Genomic DNA, 25668 nt, shown 5'->3' with positions numbered 1-25668 from the left:
TCTTTTACAAATTTATTACAATTGTATGTTCGACTACACGGTTGCCGCATTTTTGTTTTAGTTTTTTTAATCAAGCAAGCATGATCCTGCAGCAACACATAGGGGGAATTATTCATCCTGGTGGAGAAGGTTAGTTGGTGTTTAGAGTGTATCCCAGGTCATAAATATGTTATCATAGCTAGCATAACTAGCATCAGAAAGATTATCTTACAGAATGATGAACTCTTCTAAATTAGCCAACTCAGTGGGCTGGCTTACTTTTGCTGACATGCCAATAGGAGAGAAGCTATTACTCGGCAATTTACTTAAAAGAATTAGTTTGTCCTATCAACTAAAACTCAAATAAACAGTATTGTGCAATGTCAAAATTGTTAATAATGCTATCTAATGAGGATCTGAACCTTCAATTATCAGCAAAACTTAGCATGTGCTTATGTTAAATTTCCTGCATATGTGCATTTGGATATTAGAGCCATAGAATTAACAGGCACATTATTTTCACCCTATGGGGTCTCATTTACTGGTTGTGGAATAGCCAAATGAACTCCAGGAGTATTACTTAGCTCAGATTTCAAGACCACCCTAAGATATGTGTGGTGCAGAACCTTAAGGTATATGAAGATAGTACCATGGAACTCAAATCAATACATAGAGGGTAGCTTTTTGTGGTAATTAAATAACGTTTTTACCCCTTGTTCTCAGCTACAATATCCAGGTTTCTAAAATGGCTTATAGAAGAAGCAGGTATTGATTTGAACATTTTTGGTGCTCACTAAATGGGAGTTATAGCTTCGAAATGATTTGCGTTAGCCAACAGATTAGAGGACATCATGAAGGCCACTGGTTAGCTGATTCTACTTTTAAAGCTAACTTTTCCCTTTAAGACAGGTGTAGATGTTATTTCTGTTGTGATTAATCAGCTTTGAATTAGAAATTCTGAAGCCTGCTGTTCTTCCACAGAATAAAACATGTTCTAGCTCTCATGATAAATAATTTTCAATTCTATTAAGTTCATGGCGGGGAAATTACAAAACTGCACCGGCGGCTCACCCTTTTTCCTGTGTTACTATATACTTTGCTTATTTATAATGATCATGTCACAAGATTGCTTTGTACAAATGAAATAATGTAGTTAGGAAATATGCAGTGTTTTTCCTCCCGTTTTAATTGGTAATTGGCGCTCTACTTTCTGGATAACTTTTGCAAATAAGCTTTTGTTGCAGGAGCACAACAGAGGCAGCATTGATAAACTGACAATGTGGACTCTTCTGTAAACCCTGATTGTAGCCAGAGGATAGAGTTGTTCAAGCTAAATGCCTTCAGTTGCTGCATAGAAGGAGGCAGTCAAAGTGGTGTTGTCTCTATGTGGGCTATTATGGCCATTTTGCATTTGTTAGTCAATAGACACACTCCAGTCCTTTTTCTACCATGCCCTATTGGAATTGTTAGATTGCTTTGTTTCTCTGAAGTGTATTAAAGAGAGAAAACACAATATTTAACTTTGTGCCTTTAACGGAATTGAAAATTATTTGTCACGAGAGCTAAACATTTTGTTTATTTCCATCTGATGCTGTCTCTCCTGCTTCCTCTTGGGCTTTGTTAGGCTGCATGTGTTCTGTTGCCACTTGCCTGCCCTGCCGTCCATCCTGTCTCTCTCTGCCAGCTCTAGTCCCTCTCAGGCTCTACCATCTGACAACCCTCTGATCTCTCCCATGGCTCACCTGCTCAGTGCCTCTCCTGAGCTAGTGCACCATAGGAAATAACTTGGGTTGCTAGGATACTGAATACTTAAGGAAATGAACTGGACTCTCTCCAGATCATAAATTCATCCTCTCTCACTAATTCCCTTATTTATACTTGGTAACTACTTCCTCTTACCATGGTCTCGTTCTGTCCTCATTTACTCCTTTCCCACTTTTTTCTCCCTTTATCTTCCCATTGGTCTGTTTCTCACTATCTCACTTTTCATTCTATCCCTGCATGCCCTAATTTCTCCATTTGCTACCTCCCTGCTTTACTTGCTTCTCTCTCCCTCCCTGTCTTACGCCATCCTCTCTTTCACTTTCTTCCAATTCTCTCTGCCTTCTTACTTGCTCTTCTCAATCCCACCCTTTCTCCCATTTCCCCCTCCCTCCATATCTCACGTCCCCTTACTTCTACTTGCCTCATTGTTCCTTTAATTCTCAACTCTCCCAACCAAGAAACACAGGGGCATATTTACAAGCAAGTGGCAGAGCGCGGGTTAACTCCAAAATCGATAACACCTTTACTTAAGAAACGCAGGGATCCGCAGTATTTACAATAATACGACTTACCCCAGCGATTCTCCCTGTGCTGGCGCTAAATTAAGCTGTGGCGATAGGGGCTTGTAAATATTCCTCACCCTGTCTTATTTTCCCTTCTCTCCATGTTATGCTTCAATATCTCCTCATTCTACTGGCCTTCTTTCATCTGCTCCACACCTTCCTCCTGTGCTACATCCTCTTTCCCGCTACATCTGCCTTCCTACTCTCCCCTTCGTCTTGCATCCTTCTGTCTCCATGCCGTTCCTCCTCTTTTCACTCTCTTAATTTCCACCTCCCCAGCGCACTTTAACTTCATGTTCTCTCTCCCTTTGTTTCATCCCTATTTATCTCATCCTTTTTTATCCTACTCTTTGCTGCTTTCCTCTTTCCTCCCTTGTCCTTCTAATCTTCCTTACTATCTCCCTCTCTCCCTCCATGGCTTCTGTTCTCCTTTCACTGTCCCTTCCATTCTTCTCGCCATGTTTTATTCTGTTTTTTTATTTCCTTCTGTTTGGTAGTTTGGGGGTTTCCTAAATCTAAAGTTTCCTCCCCTCGTTCCACAGCTGGGGTTTATCGTGATACTGTGCCCTGCAGACCACTTTTGGGACTTCCCATGAATATGTCCTTGTGGTTTTCTGTAGATGAAGGCAGGCAAAGCCCTCATAAGAATCAGATAAAGCGTGGGACTCGAGCCCGGCGAAGTGTTGTTTCTCTCAGCAGTGAGTCATGCAGGGTCTGCTGCAGGGCAGAAGTGGCTGAGCACTTGTTGTGTCTTCAGCTGACGGTGGTTGAGTTATCTGATACAACCAGACTGCGCCTTCTTTCTCTCTGGGAGGTCATAGCTTGGACAGCTACACCGCTGCCAAGTTTTCAGTTTGCTTATGTATGATATTTCCTTGGTTGCAGTTTGAATATGAGTGACATTCTACTGCCAAATGTGTGACACTGCGAGTAACACTTTCTTGCAAGTGAAAACCAAAAGATGAAGTCCCTGTAAACACAAAAATATCAGAAATGGCCCCCTTTTCAACTAGACTCTATCTGAGTGTGAGCTCTGTACTTCTGAAATTGCAGCTGCTCCCCTACCAAAGTGGATTGTAAGACAGCTCTCATGGTTAAAGCTGTGGTATCTGAAACCCCTGCCACAATTGATGGCATTGGCATTGATTGAGGCTCTCCACTGGTGTGGCGCTCGATAAGCTAGCTTCTTGGGTGGAACACGGTGGCAGAGATCTGTGCATGTCTGTCTTTCAGTGTCGGTTCTCCTCATTGCCTAGCTCATGGTACAGACTAGGACGTCTCAGGGCAGCTACCGCGCTTTATAAATCTTCTTTTTATTTCATTTCATTTCATAGATCCTAGCATTCTTCCAAACGACTTCTTTTCAGCTGCCAACAGTAGGAACTAGTAACCTGCTTTGTTGACACTAAATATTACATGCCCACCTGAACAGGGCTCTTCCTCAGGCCTGGAAAGCAGTGTGGTATTCATTTTATTCCGCAGTCCTTCTAACGACCACCCTCCTCTCAAAGTCGTGTCTGTACAGCTCGATATATCTTACAGATCCGCTGTATCTGAGAAATGAAAGCAGCCATATTCTGTGGGCTATACAATCATCTGTTCACTTGAATGAGTTAGACCGAAAATATGAGGAAATAAGACCCGAAGCGTAGTATATGCTTGAACGGTTACTGTTTATAGCACCATCAAGGCAACACTCCCCACCCCCAAGCACATAGCATGCATGCAAATAAGTACACACCCCACAGATTTTGTTTTGGGAAAACTGCGGCAGGTTTATTGCATACAATGTTATGTAATATGGTGGGTTATCTTATGGGTGATCCAAGGGCAGGCAACCATCTGATGAGTCGAGCAGCACTGGGGCAAACCCCATCTGTGCTGCCCCTTCTGGTGATCCTCCTCCCGGATCACGTGACACCTGGTCCCTTACTACTCAGGCCCCTTTCTGGGCGGAGCGTAGCAAGGCAAGCCCCCGGTTGTTCAGGCCCACAACTACCCGAAGGACTAACGGGGCGCCGACAAGGTTTCCAGGAACCTCGCATGAGGCACCTGGGCTTTGGCTCTGGCACCCCTATGTGCCGTGCAGAGGTACTCTTCTGTACCCATTTGCTTCCAGATCGCCCTGTAACTATGCCACAGCTCTGGCGGTGGCCACTGTCGCCGACAGAGCCCCCCACCATAACAGCTCCTTTCTCACCTGCAACTTCTCATTTACAGGCCTCCTGCCCATCTAAGGGAAGGGATCCCTCCCTACTGGTGATAGATGAACCCCATCTATATCCCAATAGCCCTTGACGTTAGCCAGGAACCGCTTGTGTCTCATGAAACCAAAAGCCCTTCTGGCCTGTGAACTTGTGCCAAGAACTAATCCTCATATGGGAAAGTTCCACTGCTTCACATGACTCTGCCCCGTGCCAGCTCTTGGCGGGGCGGATTCAGACACTATGGCTCACATAGCCCCCTAAATTTGCTGATCTCACCTAGCTGCCGTCCAACTAGCACCGTGTGTCCTGCACACCTATGCCCCACATCTAAGGGACAGCGGCCCACTTGTTAGCTGACCGCTCCCACACCCGCCTGCCTACTTTAGGCTATTAGGGCGAGAAGGATTATACTTTAGCATTTGCACAGTCCTTTTGCTTTCTAAATCATGACACACCTGATTGTCCATAACTAGAAGTATGTGACAATGAGCAAGGGGGGCCCTCCTGCCCTTGCCCGGCATCCCTTAATCCTTATGGGGATCTCCAGCGCAGCTCCCTCTGTGGTGAAAACCCATAGGCATACCGGCTCCGAGAATGTCTGATTTTACACAGTGCCCACTGCCGGTCATATGGTGCCTAACATTGAGGATTGACTAAGTCCTACTTACCCCCACCCTAGCATATTCACGAATATGGGGGCGGGGGGCATCACCTGCCCACACTGAGCACACTGGAAAATAACCTGCACCGCTGAATTTAAATTTTTGTTGAATACTGGATGTCCCAAATGCTCTATTACATAGTCTTTTGTTGTTGACACCTTGTTTCCCCATCCTGGACGGCAGCACCTTGAACAATCAGCTTGGTGTGCTACCACAAACTGCAGTGGTCATGAGAACCTTGAAAAGTACCCAATTTCCACCTGGGCGTACATCAAAATGAGACTGGCTTCACACAGCTGTAAGGCCATAGAGACACATGTTAAACCTATTTACTGGTTGTTGCAACTTCACCTGGCACTTTTCTGGTTGCAGCTCAGTGTTTTTGTGAAGCGGACATGCCCCCGGTATACGATGTCGCTGAATAGCCGGTTTATGTTACCCACTTGCTGATACTGTGTATCACTAACTGCCCTACTTGGATGGAAGGAATGATCAATGGTACCCAAATACTTTGGACATAATCCTCCACTCAGTTTGACCCCAAAACTTTTTGACAACCCAAGTAGTACCCATGCCCTTCTAGGTACCTCATCCTAGGTGTTGACTATCAACATATTTCGGACACTGGTCGCAGAAGATGCCCCTTTCAGTCTTGGTTCAAGCCCATGGAAGGATCACCCAGGGGGGCAGACAAGTGTGAGGGAACCAGAGGAAAACCTTATGTGCAACTAACTTCTGTTTCCCGAATATTGGGAATGCCAAATGGTCTAAAATACCCTGTCGCCATATGGCTGTAACTCAGTGTGTACCAAACTTTTTGCACACCAGCACACCTGTTAGCCTACAACTACCACCCCCCGCCTTCTGCCCTGGCTAAAGCGCGGGTGAATGACTTAATTGCAACCTGTAACCTGCCCTTGTTTGCAGGGGGCACTTTTTCGCTGCCTCAACCAGACGTGGCAAGGCGGGACGAGTTTGCGGGCCCCACTCCCACACATCTAAAATTAAACTTAGTCCATCAGGGGTCGAGGCATTGCCTTCGCAGCCCTCTCTTTGCGTTGTAATTGCCAAGGGTAAGTGTAAAATTGTACTGTCCCCCCAATGGGCTAGTTGGCTGGCTGACACACCGGCGGAGACCTGGTAGTGGTATGTAACCTTTATATCCTTGCTGCATAGCAACAATCCCGCCGCAAAATTGACATGGTGCGTGAGCGGCCGCTGATCGCACTGGTCAATCCCTCAATTATTTCAACTCATAATGCTGTGCATATAATTAAAACTATGCACCGGCTTCTGAAAATTTCACATGTTAGTCAGTGTGAAACATTTTGGATTTTTCCATCAAATTAAGCCAGGCACCACCCTGGGAAAGTCTTGCCCTCCCAAACTTCTGCTACTAAACCAGGGGGTCGACAAGGCAGTGGGAGCAGGAGTTTGGGGCAGTAGTTTTTAGGAATGTGGTAGTTTTTAGGGCTCAGGTGAGGGGGTTAGGGTTGTTTTAGGGCACAAGGGTTGGGGTTGTTTTTAGGACCTTCAGGGGGTTGGGGTTGTTTTTAGGGCTTGGGGAAGCTGGGTTGGTCTTAGGGCTTGGGGGATGGGGTTGTTTTTAGGGCTCGGGGGGTCAGGATTGTTTTTAGGGCTCAGTGGAGGTCAAGGTTTTAGGGCACAGAGGGTTGGGTTGTTTTTGGAGCTCAGAGGAGTGGGGGTTGTTTCAAGAGGTCGGGCTGGTTGTTTTTAGGGTCAGGGGGTTTGGGTTGTTTTTAAGGCTCAGGGGGCTGGGTTTTAGGGCTCAGGGTAGGGGGAAGGGATATTTTTCAGGGCTGGGGCAGTTTTAGGGCTCAAGGATGGGTCTGGCAGTCGGGGTAGTTTTTAGTAGGTGGACCAGGATTGAGGGTTCAGGGTGGGACGGGCTGGGGAGTGATCTTTACCATTGATATCGCTTTACATATGATGCCTTTACAACTAAATTGCGAGGTAAAGGCATGTTTGGTAAAAACATGCGTGGTAAAGGAATGCGTGGTTAAGATGTATTCGTTATTGGGGCCGCGTAGTAGAGGCCCGTGTGGTTTAGCCATGCGTGCTTCTGTCATACAACAGTGTAAAGCACTAAATATAAATGACAATCAAACTCCCCAGACAAACTCTGGGCCTAGTCATTTGGTTGTAACTGGTCTTGCTAACAGTCATCTTTGAGTAAAAAAATAATTTTTCTGCTGTACTCATCCTTTTTATGCTTTATTTGTGACTGATACAGCGATAATCACAACAAATTTTTTTAGAAAAGGGCTCTCAGAGTCTACTTTATGTGTCTGATGGATAAATCATATTAAAAACTGGTGGTCAATATCTTCCTATCACTTAATGACTCTCCAGCATATGCAACTGACATCTGGTGTGATTACTGCAGATTCAAATCCCGACTGGGCCATCTCAGCCTTTCAGCTTTCGAAGATGTATGCCCCAGAAGCATTACATTGAATGAAATGTTATTTTGCCAGCATTTGTATAGTATCTTGTATCATACCACTTGGTAATAGTAACAACTGTTATTTACACTGCTTGAATGGCAATAATTGAGGTATTCTGTGGTATACAAAGAAACAGAGTATTACTATAGAACCAGTTTAGCAGTGTTCGGATACTGTCTTTGTTCTATTGAATAAATTGTGCGATCCTGGGAACACCACTACATTTCATAGCTCATTTACCTGCTTAAATGTATAGTGCTAAGTGCAAAATTCTGGCACTATAACTGAACATTTACATTTACCAAAAGGGTGACAGAGGTTAGGATACTGTGAGTGGCAATGGTAGAAATCAGCATGCACAGCTCCCAGGACTGGCCATTCTGCCACCTGCCACTCTGGCACTTTCCCAGCGTGCTGTAAATTAAGGAGGCTGCTATTAAAGAAGGATGGGCTATTACCAACCAACCATGCCCCCGCTCTAACTGTGACGTCCTGTAGTGTGGGTGGGGCTTCTTTGAACAGTTTTACCGGGGATACTTTTGGTTTACAGTCCAGCTCCGCTCCTAGGACAAGGGCCCTTTTAAGTACACACTTCGAAAGAGTGCCAGGAATCCCACTTTAACTTAAGTTCTACGTGGCCTTGCCAAGTGATTTGAAGTGTTATATCAATTGGGAAATGGGGGTCTGCACATTTACTACCTCTAAGAAACTGGATTATTAGTTGAGGGGGTGTAGAACCCACCTCAAATACTAATCATAATCCTTATCATGGAGAAACACTGAAGTCACTAAATAAACCTGTGCCTAACTGGCTGGTAGCGTGGCACAAGGCAGTCAGGCTTAACTTAGAGGCAACATGTAAAGTATTTATGCAGTACTCAAACAGTAATAAAGTGAAATCAAAACGCAGGAAAAATTCCAAACTAATTTATCAAACAAGAGCAAACCGTAAGCCATCCTTCTCAAGGAAAATAAATGCCTCCCCACAACCGAGCCCTTTGTTCACTGTCTGGGAGCAATCCACACTCACCACAGGGGAGCCATGAGCACACAGGTGACACAGGACACTTGCTGAAAGGCCCTTCTGGCTTTAGGCAGGAAATGACAACTTTCTAAAAGTGCTGTTTCCAAAACAGTTATATCAAATCTGACTAGACCGTTAAGTTAGATTTTAAATAGCTATTAAAATGAGTCCTTGAATCTTTTTTCTGACTGCTCTCAAACAGAAATCAAGCACTATAAATTGCTATAGTGTAACCCAGTGTTTACCCACGAGAGAGCATTGCTACAATGAAAAAAGAGACTTTGGAGGTTTTTCACTGCCAGGACTTGTAAAACCTTAAATATACATGCCCTACATTTTAAATATGATGCTTCCTGCCCTATGAGCATTTAGGGCCTATCATAGGGGTGACATATAAATGTTAAAAATTAATGTTTAGGCCTATCAAAAGGTTTGTTTTGCCAGGTAGAAATGGAAGTTTATAACTGGACACCCAGGTTGCAGGGGTAAACCTAGAGACATGTTTTACGGTGCTACTTTAATTCGTGTCACTATGAGTGCTGCAGCCCACTAGAGGCATTTAATTTACAGGCCTTGGGTATGTGTGGTAAATCATATATATGCCAATTAGGAGTATGACAATTCTTACATGTTTGAAAGGAAAACACAATCACTTTACCACTGGTTAGCCGGAGTAAAGTGTGCAGAGTCCTACGGCCAACAAAAACCAGTTGGGCAAAACAAGGCAAAAATATGGGAGGATACCATGCAAAAACTTTGATCATTTCCAAAACCACCTCAAATGGATGATGACTTACTATTTCAGAAATTCACAAAACATTTCCAGTTTACATCTAGTATCTAGCGCCAGTAGGTGCTTTCCAGGAGCAATCCTGGAAAATATTAATTCCTTTGTCCTATTCAATATACAATCACAAGCAAGCATTAGTTGGTGCTTTTCAGGAGTAATCATGGAAAATGTTGTTAATTCCTTTTTCCTATTCAATATACAATCACAAGCATTACCATTTATCGATTCGGTAATTGATATTCATTCCTATGGGCCTGGAGGCCCATAGGAATGAATGGCAATTACCGAATCGGTAAATACCGATTCGGTAATTACCGAATCTTACCGATTTGGTAAAAAATACCGAATTATTACCTACATCTAATTTACCGATTCTAAAATGACGAATCGGTAATATTCGGTATTTTAGAATCGGTAAAACAGATTTACCTACATCTAGCCCTTAGTTCTGTACACAAATATCTGTAATAGTGTGCTTCCTGGCTTGGTAGAATAGCTGTACTTATTCAGCCTGACTACATTAAAATGTATTTACTTGCATACTTCTTTTTTTTTTGTTTCAAAATTTTTTTATTGAACTTTTTCAAAGGTAAATGAACAGAGGAGGGAGAAACAGCAAAAGAAATCAAAAAGGTGCATATCAAAGAGTCAAAACCTGGTACAGAGGAACCGGGATAGTAGGTTAACATAGGAAATCATGAACATTTAATAAAACTAAGGCGGGTCCCATCAAATCAGAGCAGTATAAAACTCATGCATCCATAAATCATAATAAAAAAAAACTAATCTGGTACCAGTAGGTAATTGAGTGAGAAGCGATGTATACGGAGGATCTGCACACATAGAGTACTTGGTACATGCACTTCTGATGCTAGATTGCATATTTGTGGTGAGCTCCATGAAAAGCACAATGTAAAGTACAACCCCATTTACTGTATTGATGGAAAAATAAGGAAATCACCACTATTGAAAATTTTCCTTAGTGCCACATCCCTCTGTACTTTCACCCATTTGAAAAGTACAACACAGCATCAAGAAAGAAATACATGACCAGCTGTTGAATGATAAAGGGTGCAGGATGTGGGTTATGCAGCGATTGGAAGGATGTTTCATCTAATATTCCGGGGTGTCTGATGGGTATCTTCAGAAGCAGTTCACAACAGCTGTATACAGGAACTAAGGGACCTATTGGAATGCTTGTACAAAACCTGGGCACAATCTTTTTCTTTCTTTACGGCCGTGAAAGTTACCAATGATGATATCGTGAGCAAACTGGTGAGTACAAACCAGCAGCTCCTTTGATGATGCTTATGTGAGGTCCTTTCTGACCTTTTTTTCTGGCTTTGTTCATGAGATGAGATGATATCTGGTGAATTGACAAACTTTTTAGAATTTGAATACTTGGAACTGGGCATGCCTGGCATTCTGGTGAAGTCAGGTTTTTGGCAGAAATGGATTCAGACTGCCCCCGGTACTCTGAAAATGCAGAGTGTTCCTCCATAATCAGGTCATTTGTTATATGGTCTAGTGCTGGTAGCGCCTGGGCTTTTTTGGTGCCCCCTCAACCATGACCAGGGAAGTAATTATCATTTTAAAAAAGGTACCTGTTCCAGCGCTACCAGCCACCTCGGTGCTCCTCTTCTATCCTGATGATGTTCCCAGCAGTGCCTAGGACACCAGCACAGGCTCCCCACCTAATCCTGGCGCTGCTCTCAATAGCATGAGAGCAGCACCAGGATTGGTTTAAGATGGCTGGCCATACCGTCATGCGCACTTACAGTGTGCACTACTACTCCCCCTGCTCTTGTCATGGCCCAGCCAAACTTGACTGGCTCTAGAGGGAAATGTAAAATGATAATAAAACCAATTTCTAATCATTTTATTTTTTGCGTTGCCCTCAGCTGGCTCTCAGCAGGGGCGATGATACTCTGCCAAAGCAGAGGAGTCACCGCTACTAATGGCTATTCCTCCATGAAATAAAATAAGTATACGACGTTATTTGAAACATATTTGTATGTCTGTTGAATCTGTGCCATTGGTTTGTATGAGGTTTGTAATGGTGGAATCCATGCAGATGTGGTTGCAAGCTTTGCTCTTTCTTAAACTGTATGTTTGTTCTAGGATCACCTGTACTCAGCTTCCTCTGAAAGTTTGTCTTCAGTGAGGTTGTGTCCGCACATGTGCAGTTGCTGGAAGGAAATTAGAGGAGGATTATATGAGCTTATTTTTCATTGTCTCAACCCTGCTGTATGCCTATAAAAGGTTATAAAATACTTCTCTTTACTTGAGCTGGTGTTCGATAAAATAAGACCATCAAGACTACTTGTTATTCAGTGCTAGTCTGCCTGTATTTCACCAGGGTGACTGCGTGTTTGTATACAGTTCAATTACTTGTCAGTTTCTTTAGATAGTGTCCTTTATCCCTGATAGTAATCTGTCTCTTGCCTACTCCTGGGACTACATATCATGGAATTTGGATGTTCACATATTGCTGAACTTTTTTCACAGCTTCGATGTTGTGTTAGTTTATGAAGACTTGTGGCGTGCACTATCACCCAGAAGGGTATGCTGGCACTGAGCAAATGAGAGTCTAGAGAAACCTCGGGCCAAGTAGGACTACTTGAAAAACCACATCTTCAGCTTTTTGAAGAATGTAGGTAGTGATGCAGGGGGTCTTATGTTAGTGGCAGGTTGTTCCATGCTTTAGAAGCAATGAAGGATACGGTACGACCACCCGATCTGGTTTTCCGTATGCATGGGATTTGTACAAGCAGGAATCCAGACGTGGAGAGGTGTCTGGAAGATTTGTGAAAGCAGATGCGATGGTTGAGGTATACTGGGCCAGTGTTATGCAGTGCCTTCAAAGTGTGGGTTGGGAGTTTAAATTGTGCTTATTTGTATAAGGGGAGCCAGTGGAGCTACGTCAGGTGTAGTTGATATGAGTGCAGTGTGGGAGGTTGAGACTGATCCTTGACCCAATGTAGGTGTTTTTCCTGGCACTGGGATTCATCTTACCACTGCTTCCTAGTGAGATATTCTTCCTGTTATTACAATGACATTTATACAGGGTGTCCGTATATTTTGGCTCAATTCATTGGTAACTTTAAACTGCAATCAGATATCCTGTTGGGCTTCATAGTGGACAGCATTCTGCATGTACTGTAACTTAATAGATCACCATATAACTAATTGACAACATATTCTTTCTGCCTAACACTCTGTCGCACAAGGATTTCATTATCACATTAAAATTTCAAGCAATCTTCACAAAACAGCATTCCATTCCCTCTCCTTTACCGATGATTTTGGCAGATAACATGAAGAGATTACCACGTTCTTTATTGACTCAGAGTTCCAGTAAATCGGTCATTTTTAAAGCTGTCTTTGGTTGCTGGCCCAGATTCAATGCACTTGAGTTGATTAAAAACAGATCAGACATGTGTGTGTGATAGTGATTCATCTGAACAGTCTGCGGGGTGCATCCATTTTATTGTTACAGTTTAGTGAACTTATCAATTTAGAATGTATCTCATGTTCCTTTGGTGTTGCATGTTCTAATGAGAGTTTAATCGGTCAATGCAAGTTCTGTCACAATAACACACATTATTACAGTGCTGAGTAGCCAAAAATGTATTTGAATCATTTTTCTCCATTAGCACATTTATACATCCTGATTTATATTGAGGTTAACGATATCTGCTGGCATAATTTGTATTTCCAGTATATTTCCTCTGGTCTAGTGTTAGTTGCCATTTTGCACATAGTATAGCCTTCCAACCGATGCTCGTACCGGTTGTTAAAGGCCCACAACTAGAGTTGTATACAATCCTTTAATATGGGAGACGAGAGGCCCTTTAACAGCTGGTATAGACTGAGGAAGAAGGGTTACAAGGCTCTTAGAACATTCAACCAACTGAGGGTCGGATTTTCTAAATTAAAAAAGATTTAAAAAGACAAAAGTAGGAATGTTGCAGCAGAAAGCCTAAATGAGCCATGATTGACCCTGAGCCATTCCGTTGTCTTCAGTAGAACTGATGCTTAATTTGAGCTGATGGTTTCTGGTGCTCGGCACCAGCACTTAGTTGTCAATACTGGCACTTAAGATAGCTACCACTTGGTGGCGCTGTTTGTGTAATTTAGAGATGAGCAGAACAACATTTGTTTACTAATTCAATATCCATTAAAAACAACTTATACTTGCCTCTGAAGCTAACTTGGGCCTCAAGAGTCTAAATTGGCACACTTGTAGCAGTGTGGTGGTCAGTAGTTGTGTAGGTACTGTCATTGACAGCGCTGGCAGTGGCAATGGGTGGTGCAAGCTGCAATGGGCTCTTGACAGGGGCCCAGCACTTATTTTGTTTACAAATAAGGCACTGAGTTGAGTTCTCAAGATTAAAATCTTCTAAACAAACATGGATAGCCAGATTACCAGATAGTTACTTTATGACTAACATCAGCTATACAGTGCAGCAGAATGTGAATGAACAGAAATATTGTGCTATATTGTTTCAAAACTATTTGTTGAGTGCTGATAAACATAAAAGCTTCATGGAGTTTAGCAGAGATAAGAACTGCAGCCTAGTAATGGGTAGAGTCCAACAGACAGAACAATCAAAGTTTATTTTTGGGGGAGAAAGAAAGATGTTCTGAAACTAATCTTGAAGAGGAAGTTAGTTCTCAAAATAAGAGGGCAGCACAAAAAGGACAATGCACGAAATCTGGCTGGGAAAACTGCGGGGATGTGATAGTTATTGCACAACTGGGAATTCTGTTGCCAGTGCAAATGTGTGTTCACATAAGGATTGGAATGAAGGTTCAGTGAAATATTAATTACGCTGGAGTAAGTGGAGTAATTTCGGTAATTTCGCCTTCTTTTTTTGCTATAAAATTACTGAAAATTATACGATCACACCTGATCATGTAATTGGCACACAATTTCTAGTTGACACAAAACTCCTACTGCAGGAGCACAGGAACAACTGCCTGCTGCGACTATTTACTTTCTTTTTTAACGCATCCTCGGGTTTATTTTAGACACAAGGGTGCATTTTGCACTAAGAACATAGAGGTAATTGCTGGGTCACACTCCTTGCATATTTTGCATCATCTCACATAATTTTGCCATAATGTTGTGTATTCTTGCTACAGTAAATTACGCAAGTTACGCTCACCCCTAAAGGAATTCACCATACCTCATAGTCAGGGCCTAAATTAAGCTCATAGACTTTATATCCAACGGTGCTGGTTTATCACTTTATTTTGTTGCATTACCGTTTTATTGTGTACTCTGTGGTTTTTGTGGTTTCTATCAAATGAACTCCATTTCTACTGTAAATATATTAACAGCATGAGTCTGTTTTATGGCACTTGACTGGCAGCAAGGAAGTGATTTTCCTGTAAGACTTTAGACACATGACACTTGTGACAGTTTTATACTAACCTGTCTACAAAATGAATTACGTATCCAAGAACATGCCAAGCTGGCAGACCACAGGAACAGGGGTGAGGGGCAGTCTACACCAATAGTCTACAGATTCTCACATCACAAGGTAATAGAGCCAGTTATCCGTGTTTAGTGTGGTGGAGTAAATGGGTTAGAAGGAGGTGGGAACTCCGCTAACGCGAGCCTGAGGCTTGTGACCATCATCCAGATCATCAGTGTCACAGAAGAGTCCAAAGCTGAGTGATCTAATTGGCTCAGCGAGTGGCCAGATTAACTATCTTTTGAATGCTCACAAGACTCAATTTATGATCTGGACCTGAGGGCATGATGAGGGACGTCAGCAGGAGCAGAGGCTGTGCTTGGATTTGCAGTCCAGGCATACATGCATGACACAGGGGGTTTCTGCCTGCTGCCAGGGCCGGCTACTCCATTTGAGTGGGACGCAGCGCCCCACAAGATACGCATGTCTCTTTGTCCAGCTGTCTTGGGCTGGCCAGCCAGACATGCGCATTTTAAAGTTCTCTAACCTAGTTGGTTTAGAGAACGCGCAGGCCTCCAGTGCTCTTAGGAACGCTAAGAGAGGCCGCACTATCCTATCCTGGCGCTGCTTTCATGCTGTGAAAGCAGCACCAGGATTGTATAGTGTAGTTTCCTGCATCAGGAGCTTCTGTGAGGAGAGAAGACACCAGAGGGAGGAGGACATCGCGTTGTAAGATACAAGGTAAGTCTATTTTATTTGTAATTTTTTGTGGCCCTGCTCACCACCCTCGGTACAAGCCAGCCGCTACTGCCTGCTGCACACTTCTGCACTGCCTTCCATGAGCTATTTTCGTGGCAGAAGACTCCGAACCTCACACTTGCGTCACGCTTTGGATCCGCATTGGCATGTTCAAGCGTTAAAGAGCCCATAGATATCAATCATTATATTTACAACTCCACCAGTAGTCAGTATTCCACAGTTCTTGTATTACATCGGTTTTGAAGTACAAGACCTGCAATGTTCCTGGTCCACACTGCACCTTCACCTGCATCAACCCTCGGGAAGGAGAGGGCAGCATGCACTCGATTCTGTACTTGGCACACGGGTAGCCCACGGGTAGCAGCAAATTATTTTTGTGAATTCAAGCATGACCAAAATGTGCCCTTTCCCCTAACAGCATTATTTGTAAATGTGGTAACCTGGCCTTATTGTCTTTTTTTAAATATCATTGATTAAGGTACACTAAAGACTGTAGGCTCCTGGCACCAACCATGTTGTTGAGTTGAAGAGGGCTAGTTTGCAACAACAGAGGTAATGGTTAAGTGGTTTTTGAAACATGCCATTCCTCTCTACCAGTGAATTAATGTAACGTGGTAACTTTTTGCACATGGCGAAAATTGTCAGTAACTTATGTATATTTTCGTTGCAATGGTGAAAAGATCAAAAAAGGAACAAGTATAATTAAAATTCCTATTTCTAAAAGCTATTTGTTGATTCGCATTTCCTCAAACACTGTGAATAAGAATTACTCTGAATAGTACTTCACATCTCAGATTCTCGATTATCTGAAAATAATATAAACGTTTTATATAAAATCAAGATAGAAAAGAAAACACATTGCACTTACCAAATTAACCAAGGGACCACCCGAATTTCCATACTGCAAAAAAGACCAAATGGAAAAAGTAATAGGTTAATTATTTCCGAGGCTGTACCTTCATGCAATTAACTTAAATGGAATTACAAATTTGAAAGTAAGGAATAACATGTTATGGTGTAATATGTTCTATGCCGTTGGTATCTGACACATCTAACCTGGATTGTCGATTTATGATTAAATAACTATGGGCCATATTACCAAGGCCGGCGATATAAAATTATCGCCGCTTTTGTGGCCGTTTTTGGCCGCAAAGCGGCGATAATTTCATCGCCCTATTAGCAAGCGGCGCTAACATCAGATAGCTACAGCTTTTAGGTGATAGCGAGCGGTTTGGGACCCGCTTTGCATGTCAGTGATTTTTATCGCTAATGACATGCAAAGTGGGCGTGTCCAATCTGTTAGCGACTGAAAGCAGTCGCTAACATCGCAATCGCCTATTATCAACGCAGGCATAGCGACAAAAAAAATTGCGCTAAGCACGAATATCGCTGAAAACTAACACCTGCTCAGACCAGTTCTTAGCCTGTATATCCAATGGGAGGTGGATATTCAAGCTAAGTCCCTATTAGCGATAATGCCTGAATATCGCTGGATTTCCAGCGATATTCACGCATTTCTTCGCTATCGCCGGATATTTTATCGCTTTGGAGATAAACGTTGCTAATAGCACGTTATCTCTGCGATAAAATCCGGAGATGCGCGGCGATAAAAAAAATTTCGCTTAGCTTATTTAGCGATAAATATCGCTAGTTGTTGATAATATGCCCCCATATTGTAAGGTGCCTTGAATCAAAGATAACCTTCAATAGCACTGCTTGACTTGCATTGGAAGCCATCTACTGCAGGAATAGGCCATCCTGAGGAGTGCAGTGTAAGTATTAAAGTATGTGTTCTAAAAAGGATGACTCAATTAGCTGAATGCCCACTGCTGACACAAGCAGCAATTGTCTGGTACCAAAATATTGTGATTTTAATACAGTCCTGTGCAAAATGTCATAGCCAAAATTTCGACTACCTAAGTATCATTAAGGTTAGTCTATGTGGGTAAATATGGGATTACTATCCTTAATTCCAAAAGTATGTACCCAGACACTATGTACATATCTTCAAGGTACATTGAGGATGGGTGAAGAATGGATCACCTTGGTCATATTTTGTCAGCTGATATTTTGGCTAGGATATTTTTGTGTGAAAAATTAACATCTACGATATTCTGATATCTGGCCAGCAGCGACGAAAATTGAAAAACCCCCTTGGAGAAAACCAAATCATGGAAAACCAATTTTAAAGAAAGACAATTTCAAGTAACTACAAAAAATAGAAAATTAAAGGAAACATTTTAAAAGAAAAATAAATGTAAGATAATTCCAAATTTATATTAAACTTGGCTGGAGTTTAGGACTACTGTGGGATGTTTGGGGGCAGGGATGGGTAATGTTTAGGGTGATGAGTGGTTTTTAGGTTTTTAGTGGGCAGGAATTATTGGAGTTCTGGCATAGAAAGGGATTTTTAGGGTTCAGAGATGGGTGAAGTGTAGAGATGGTGGGGATTTTTTAGGCTTCAAGGATGAGTGGTGTTTGGGTGTGTGAGGTGTTTTTAGGTTACAGGGATGGGCAGAGTTTAGGGCTAGTAACAGTTTTTAAGGTTCCATTATGAGTAGCGACTGGGGTGCAGAAGAATTTTTAGGGCCGCAAATGCAAAAACAAAGGATGATGGACGAAATGCTGAATAAATCAAACATTCACCTCCAGTCACAGATCTGGGTTGAATTCATCTTTGTTTGGCTTGCCACACCATACCAGTTTGGACCCAGCCATATGCAAATCAGTCTTACCCTGCTCCCTGTGGAAACAGTCCAACCCGAACTGCTAAGCCAGGTCCATCTAGACCAGAAACAAGCATCCTGGGACTGATTTCGGTGTATCACCCTTCATCAGCCAGGCTAGGTTGAATCCGGTGGCATAGAGAGCATGGTACCCACATCTGGCCATACCCATCCCAATTAGGGCGACAAATGCAAAAAGAACAGATGATGGACAGAATGCTGAACAAATCAAACATTCACCTCCAGTCACAGATCTGGGTTGAATCCATTGTTTCTTTGCTCTCCACCACACTCCAGTTTGGACCCAACTGTATGGAAATCAGTCGTGGCCCTGCTCCCCATAGAAACATTCCAGCCCTAACTGCCAGACCAGGTCCTCCCTAGACCAGGAACAAGCATCCTTGGACCGGTTTTGGGGTATCACCCTTCATCAGCCAGGCAAGCTTGAATCCAGTGACATAGCAAGCATGAAATCCATGCTTGGGCATACTCTTACCACTTAAGACGACAAATGCAAAAAGAACAGATGAATGATGAAATGCAGAACAAATCAAACCTTCACCCCCAGTTACAGATCGGCGTTAAATCCATAGATTGTTTGCTTTCATTTAGGGTTCAGAATGGGGTGGAATTTAGGGTTGTGAGGGGTTTTGAGGATTCTGGGATGGGTGGAGTTTAGATGTAGAAAGGGATTTTAGGATTCAGGTGTGAGTAGTTATGGGTAATAAGAAGTTCTGATGGGTCAGTCTAGCTTTGGCAATGCTTCCTTTTTGCTGCTATTGGCTTTGCCAATGCTTGATAAATTGAGCCTGCACTGGCATAGAAATTAGCACTGGCTGGCACTCATAGAAGTGAAATTTCTATGCTCCAAAGAAAGCTTTCATATTGCCTGTAGTGGAAACAGCCCTTACAACCAGACATGCCTAAGAACACAGGCTTCACTATGCATGTGTCTTTACCATGCATGCTTCTACCACACAAACGTTTACAATGAGTATGCCTTTACCACATAAGTCTTTTCCACGAAAATGTAAGTATTTTGCAGGTAAGTATAAAAAAACCTTTTACAGATGTGTAATATATATATATATATAATTGCGAAGGGACATGCCCACTAAAGTGTGCAATAAAAACTGCTCCCAAATCCTTTCTGAACATTGTCTCTGAAGAAAGGATGAGATTCCTGAAACGCGTCAGGCAGATTATAACAATATGAAGACTGCATTTGTGAGTTGTCTGCTGGCAATGAAATGGATTAAAATACGAGTGCCTATTGACTTTATGTGGCTTCACTTCGTTTTTTGGGGCTAACCTGCTTTGTTGGAATATATATATATATATATATATATATATATATATATATATATATATATATATATATATATATATATATATATATATATATATATGTATATATGTATATATATATATATTCATATATCCATATAGCTATATATATATTACCTACTGGCCATCGCCAGTAGGAAGTTATAGTTAGGACCTACTTTCCATAGGAAAAGCATTTTTTGACTTGCCTATATCTTTGGTGCCGTTTGACGAATCTTCACAACATTTTCCAAAAACAAGTGTCTAGTTGGGTCTTATTGTGCATGGTAGGGTTTGGTGTGAACCATCAGGTGGGGGATGAGAAAAAGGGGGATTCAAAAGAAGTTTGGTTCCCATGTTAATTCCCATAGAGATTTTAGACACAACTTCCGCCCGAACTGCTCAACGGAATTACACCAAATTTAGCAGAAAGATAGCTTTTGGTCCCGAAAGCACCCTATATTTTTGGTGGGTCGAGCATTTGAAATGTCTTGTATATACTTTCGTATATACTTCTTTGTGGGCTTAGTTGCTTTTCACTTGTTTGTTTTGGTGTCCTTTAAAAATATATGCTTGCCAGTGATCAATTCTTCTCTTTGCCCTCCTTTTTGTCTTTCTGTTCATCCCACCAGAGCAGGGACCAATGTATGGTTAGTGAAGTGTAGTACTCCGACTTGCACTGCTAGCCTGGTCATTCGCTTGTAAGCTCACCTCCTCGCACCGTGGGATCAGCTGCCATTATGGATAATTCCCGCAGTGTTTGGCCGCCCATGGCTGCACTGATAATTCTATTGTCTTTTGCTGGCGTACTGCCTTTAATCAGAATTATGTAGTGTTGGCCTGGTTCATTTTGCTGTAGAAACTTTGGATTCGGGCGGATTAATTTCATCTTGCAAGATGTTCTGGCAGTTTGTAATTTGACCCGACGGTACAGGTTATTGTTCGACAAATGCCGCTACGCATAATGGAGGACTGTCAGCTGTGAAGATGACGCGCTGAACCACAGCTCCCCTAGTTTTGCGCTACACTCAGGCTTTGGTAATTGCAGCTGGGTGGGTTAAAGCATGGGTCTTGGAGCAAGTGGCTGATGCAGTTTGCTTACACGTGAAAGGAGAGCTTCAAGGACTCCATCTGAGCCTCCTCCACTTTGATATCTCAGCTGTTGTTTGTGTCACAGCCCCCCCTTCTTTCACAGATGGGATCTGGGTCCTATCATTGTGTGTCTCTCGCTTCTTGGCACTACAGCCACAGGAAGTCGGGGAAACGAAGAAAGCCCCCATCAGCGGCCCACGTGCAGCACATGTGGGCAGTTCTGTCCTGGTACAAAGGAGCTCTCCCGGGAGGAAGGTTATCTCACATCCAAACCAGAATGAGGTCCAGGGAGTGTTATTGTTGCAGCCTGATAGATTCAGCCCAGGGACCAATGAGCAGAAATAGGACAGTGGTAGAACAACCTTCCCAGGTAGAAGGTAGTACACCCTGGAGTACTGTCAATGTGAGGCGAGACTGTCAGAGCCATGTATGTGTGGCATGTTTGGCCAGTAGAGGTGGGTGAGACAGCAAATTTAAAGGCTGAGCTAAGGGTCTGGCTCGGCTCTTAGAACCTGTGCCCGAACTGAGCCCTGAAAATGTTTGCCATGTAAATCACACAACAAACTTTAGTAAAATTCTATATCTCCATTACCTAGCTCTCTAGAGTCGGCAGTGGTGGGAAGGGATAGCTTTGCATCGCTAGCTGTACAAAGTAAACTGCAAACAGACCTAGTTCTGTTCTACTTCAGTTTTTCCTGGTGTGAGCTGAGCTATGGCTGACATGCTGTAAGGAGCAAGAACCACTTGTCATTCTGGTGCATTTCACTTTTCCAGGCATTACATCTCGGTCTCACTACTGCAGGAAAACTACCCTTTTGCTGTACACCATTCCAAAAGGAGAGACCATGCTCCTATTCCTATCGAAGGTGGGTTTGTTTATCTGGCTAGCTTGCTGAAAATTAATATTGAAGGGGTCGATTGGAGGAAGTCCCTTAAAGCTTTCCTCAAGCATTAACTAAGTAATAGAGCAAATAGGCTTCCATTAATACATCACAATGGATAGCATAACTTAACTAGCTTAATGTAGTCCAGACAAACCCCTGAACTTGTTTTCAGAAGTCATCTTTTGCCTGCTAATACAGCCTTCTGTAGACCTCCAAATCTGTGATCAGACTTTGTAGACCCTGCTCCCATCACGTTGGCAAACTTGTTTTTCTTGCGCTCTCCATGCCCTACTCCAGCTCAAACAAATATTATTGGGGTATCAATTATGGAGTGTTAGCTTACCCTTTGAAACCTTGAACAAACACTATTTACATTGATAAAAATATATGTGGTTTATGTGCAGCAACTAGCCAAATAACAATAATCTGAGGAATAAAAAAGCATAAAATAACCAAAATACGTTAATGTGAGACCTGTCAGCCTTAGGGTGGTCTCTCCCCAAACATTTTACCTCTCCCCCTCCATTTTGCTGAACTTATTTTTGTTTACCTCAGGACTCTGCTAACCAGTGCTAAAATGCTTCTGGTCACTCCCCTAAAACATGGTTAAATTGACTTATACCCAATTGGCATATTTAATTTACTTATAAGTCCCTTGTAGAGTGGTATACTATATACACCAGGCCAGTAAATGAAATGCAACTCGTGGGCCTACAGCTTAAGTATCACCTTAACACATGTCCCCGGCCTGCTACTGCAGTCTGAATGCAGTTTCAAACTGCCATACCAACTTAGCATTAAAACCCCCTTCCCAAGCACTAAACTCCTCTTTTATTACAAATAAATCACCCCTAAGGTAGGCCCTAGGTAGCCATTAGGACGGGGTGCAGCATAATTAAAAAGTTGGACATGTACTTCTACGTTTTACATGTCCTGGTAGTGAAAAATGCCAAATTCATTTTCACTACTGTGAGGCCTATCTCTCCAATAGGATAACATTGGAGGTTCCTTGCTGCATTTAATACGCTGTAACTTCCATTTGGGAGCAGATGACTACTTCATGTTTGGTGTCTCTGAAAATGTAATGAAATCCCCTCTCTAATTGTAAAGTTGGGTTTTTTATTACAATTCTGAAAATGCCACTTTTAGACAGTTAGCATTTTCCTGCCCTTAGACCTTTTGTAGCTGCAGTCTGAGCCACATGACTGGGTGCAACTGACAGACTTTGTGGATTCCTCCCAGACAGCTACACAATAGAGGGATGAGGCATGCCTGGATATGCCATCTGCCGGCAGGATAGGGGCGGAGCTGAGCACAGCTCCACTTCCAACTGAATAGGGAGCGCTCTGCCATTACACAAAGGACCTAGCACCTCCACATTGTCACTGCATCAAGCTTGAATACAGGGCAGGAGAGTCAGGAAATTCCATGCGCTTCAAAGCCACTGTCTCGAAGCATCTCACACCTTCCAGAAAGAGGGTAACAGGGTTTAGAAATAGGGCCTTAGACACCAACAGTACACTTCTGGACATGTGTGTACTCTGCCAGGAGAAATGACAGCTTTACTTCTGGACTGCTGCTCTGAAGGACTGATGTCCTGCTGCCCTCTTGTCTGGGTAAGAAGGACTGGATATGCATCTGTTGAACCCCGGACCACCAGAGTGACTCCAAGAGTTAGTTGGCTGGCTTCCAAACTTAAGCTTCAGGAACAGAAGGCTCTGGGTGAACCCAGCCCCCGGACACTGCCATCTTGCCATCTGTGAGTCTACACTGCCATGGGTTGCCACCCCAGCTCTGGACCTTTGGAAGTTGGCCTATGGTGCTCGGCCAGCCTCTGTGGAACCAACATATCTCCTCTGCTGCCCGTCGCACCCTCAAGCAGAACCAACGCATCGCTGCTCTGCGTTGCATCCACGGCACACATCCTCGCAACCCTCATCAGCAGGATCTTTGACAGCTATACAGGGCCTTGCATAGCAGCCTCACTGCATCTCAGAGCCGATGCATCGCTTCGGCTGCGCGATGCATCTTTGAGGCACATCCTCGTAACACACCGCAAATCAGGATTTAAGGTACTTTGTACAGAAGGCTAACTGGGTCCCTGTAACTGGCCCACCCTATTTCACTGTCGACCTAAACTTGTGACTTTGTCCCGGTCTGGCGCGACCAGATATCTAAGGTTAGCGGTTTGTGCTTCTTGGAGTTATTTTCGCTAAAATATTTAGAATTTGATTTCTCTGGTTCTACTGATTGGATTTTTGTTGTTTTGGTCTTGTTTTATTTATTACAAAATACACTATTCTTCTAACCTAGTATGGGAACTTTTTGAGTGGTGCTTGCACAAATACTTTACACATTGCCTCTAAGTTAAGCTTGACTGCTCTGTGCAAAGCTACCTGAGAGCTGAGCACAGGTTATTTTAGAGGTGGCTTGTGCCTCACCCTGACAAGGACTGTGGTGGCCGCTTGACGGGGGCTCCCAACCCAGTTAACCAACAACCCCATTTCTAACAGTTAATTAACAAGTAAAAATGTAACTAGAAAAATTGATATGTGGATCAAACAATATACAAAAATGCCACATAGGAAAGCAATGGAAAAATTCATTTAATGTTATCCAATGACAAATTAAAAAAAAGTTACAAATTAGCTCATAGTCTTCTATATCTGTTGTCTTTTAGAATCTGTTGTCCTCCATACCAACAAAACAACCAGTACTGAGACTTTTAGACACTTGGGTCTCCAAGCAAACACACCAACAGAAAGTGGGTAGAATACTTAGGACGCTAGCTTACTCTGATCTGATAGGTAAAGTTCTTTCTAGGGAGGACATTGGTGCATCCGGTTCCAGCCTGCCATTTGTATAGTTTAGAGCTCCAACACCATTAGTGGAATTTTCGAGCCAAGTATTCCTCGTCAGCCACGGCCCGTGCAGGTAAGAGCGGTAGGGCCGAGTGGGGAGATTTTGACAGACGATGACGAGGGTAAATTTGTTTTTAATTTAATTTTCCCTCATCATCGGCCATCGAAATCCACCCACCACTCTTACCTGCACAGGCTGTGGCTGTTCCTCGCCCTTCACAAAGCTTACCGGCACCCTATTCTAATACTAGAGGCTTTTTTGTCAATCCTGAGACACTACACTTACTGCCTTTTCAATAATAGCTCAAACGTACACTTCTTGGCAAGAGCTTAATTCTTCCTTTTGTTCTTCTACTCTGGAGCATCAAAAGTATGTTCATCACTCAGTCAGTGGTTGTCATTATGTTTGAGCTAATAAAATATACCCTACTCTCTGGGCTAATTGGAACTTACATGCTGTTTTTCCAGGATAACATTCCATAAGGATGCTCTCATTCAGTCAACTGCAATCTATTTGTGGCTATTCAGCACGGTTCAGCCAACTATGTGGTCCATTAGGATGGCGGACGGACAAAGTGTCTGCCATCCTGTCGGGGGCAGGTACCGTCCGCCACAAGGGTGGAGGAACCGTGCCCCCAATTAGGATGCACCCGCCACAGTGGCGGGTGCATCCCGCATTTTTAACATTGCGACGGACGGTGCTTAAAGCACCGGCCGCCGCAATGTGAAAAATGCCATGCTGTGCTGTGAAATGCAGGGGGGTACCATGGGTACCCCCCCATGTGCACCCCCCCACCGCCGCCTTGACCCTGGGAGCCTGCAACGGGCCCCCAAAGCAGGAACCGTATGCCTTTTCGTGGCGGCATTGCCGCCACGGAAAGGCATTCCTCCCAGGCCATCCTAATATGGCTGGCGGTGTCTGAAAGACACCGCCACCATATCAGGCCTTTTCCGCAAGGCGACCGCGGCGGAAAAGCGGCGTACGGTCTTCCCCTCTGCCACGGTCCCCCACACCATTGTAATATGGCGGGGGGAAGAAAGGTGGGGGACGGGCATGGATGGCGGACGGATCGCCACCGCCTGCATGGCGTTGGCGATACGTCCGCCATCCTAATGGACCCCTAAATGTCAATCAGTGTG

The 25668-nt window shown here is 43.4% G+C and overlaps 1 protein-coding gene across 1 annotated transcript in view; it reads right to left on the bottom strand.

Annotated features, from left to right (window-relative positions):
* Positions 1–25668, bottom strand: part of HTRA3 (HtrA serine peptidase 3) — a 265925-nt gene that overhangs the window by 46848 nt on the left and 193409 nt on the right. Inside the window, exon 5 of the mRNA XM_078678531.1 lies at positions 16508–16540. Within this exon, the coding sequence (XP_078534657.1) occupies positions 16508–16540 (33 nt within the window). The remainder of the gene's footprint in view (positions 1–16507; positions 16541–25668) is intronic.

This window comes from Lissotriton helveticus, chromosome 2_2 (assembly GCF_964261635.1).
Source record: "Lissotriton helveticus chromosome 2_2, aLisHel1.1, whole genome shotgun sequence".
NCBI classification, from domain to species: Eukaryota; Metazoa; Chordata; class Amphibia; order Caudata; family Salamandridae; genus Lissotriton; species Lissotriton helveticus.
Note: the sequence above shows the minus strand (reverse complement) of the source record. Positions and strands in the feature narration are given on the sequence as shown.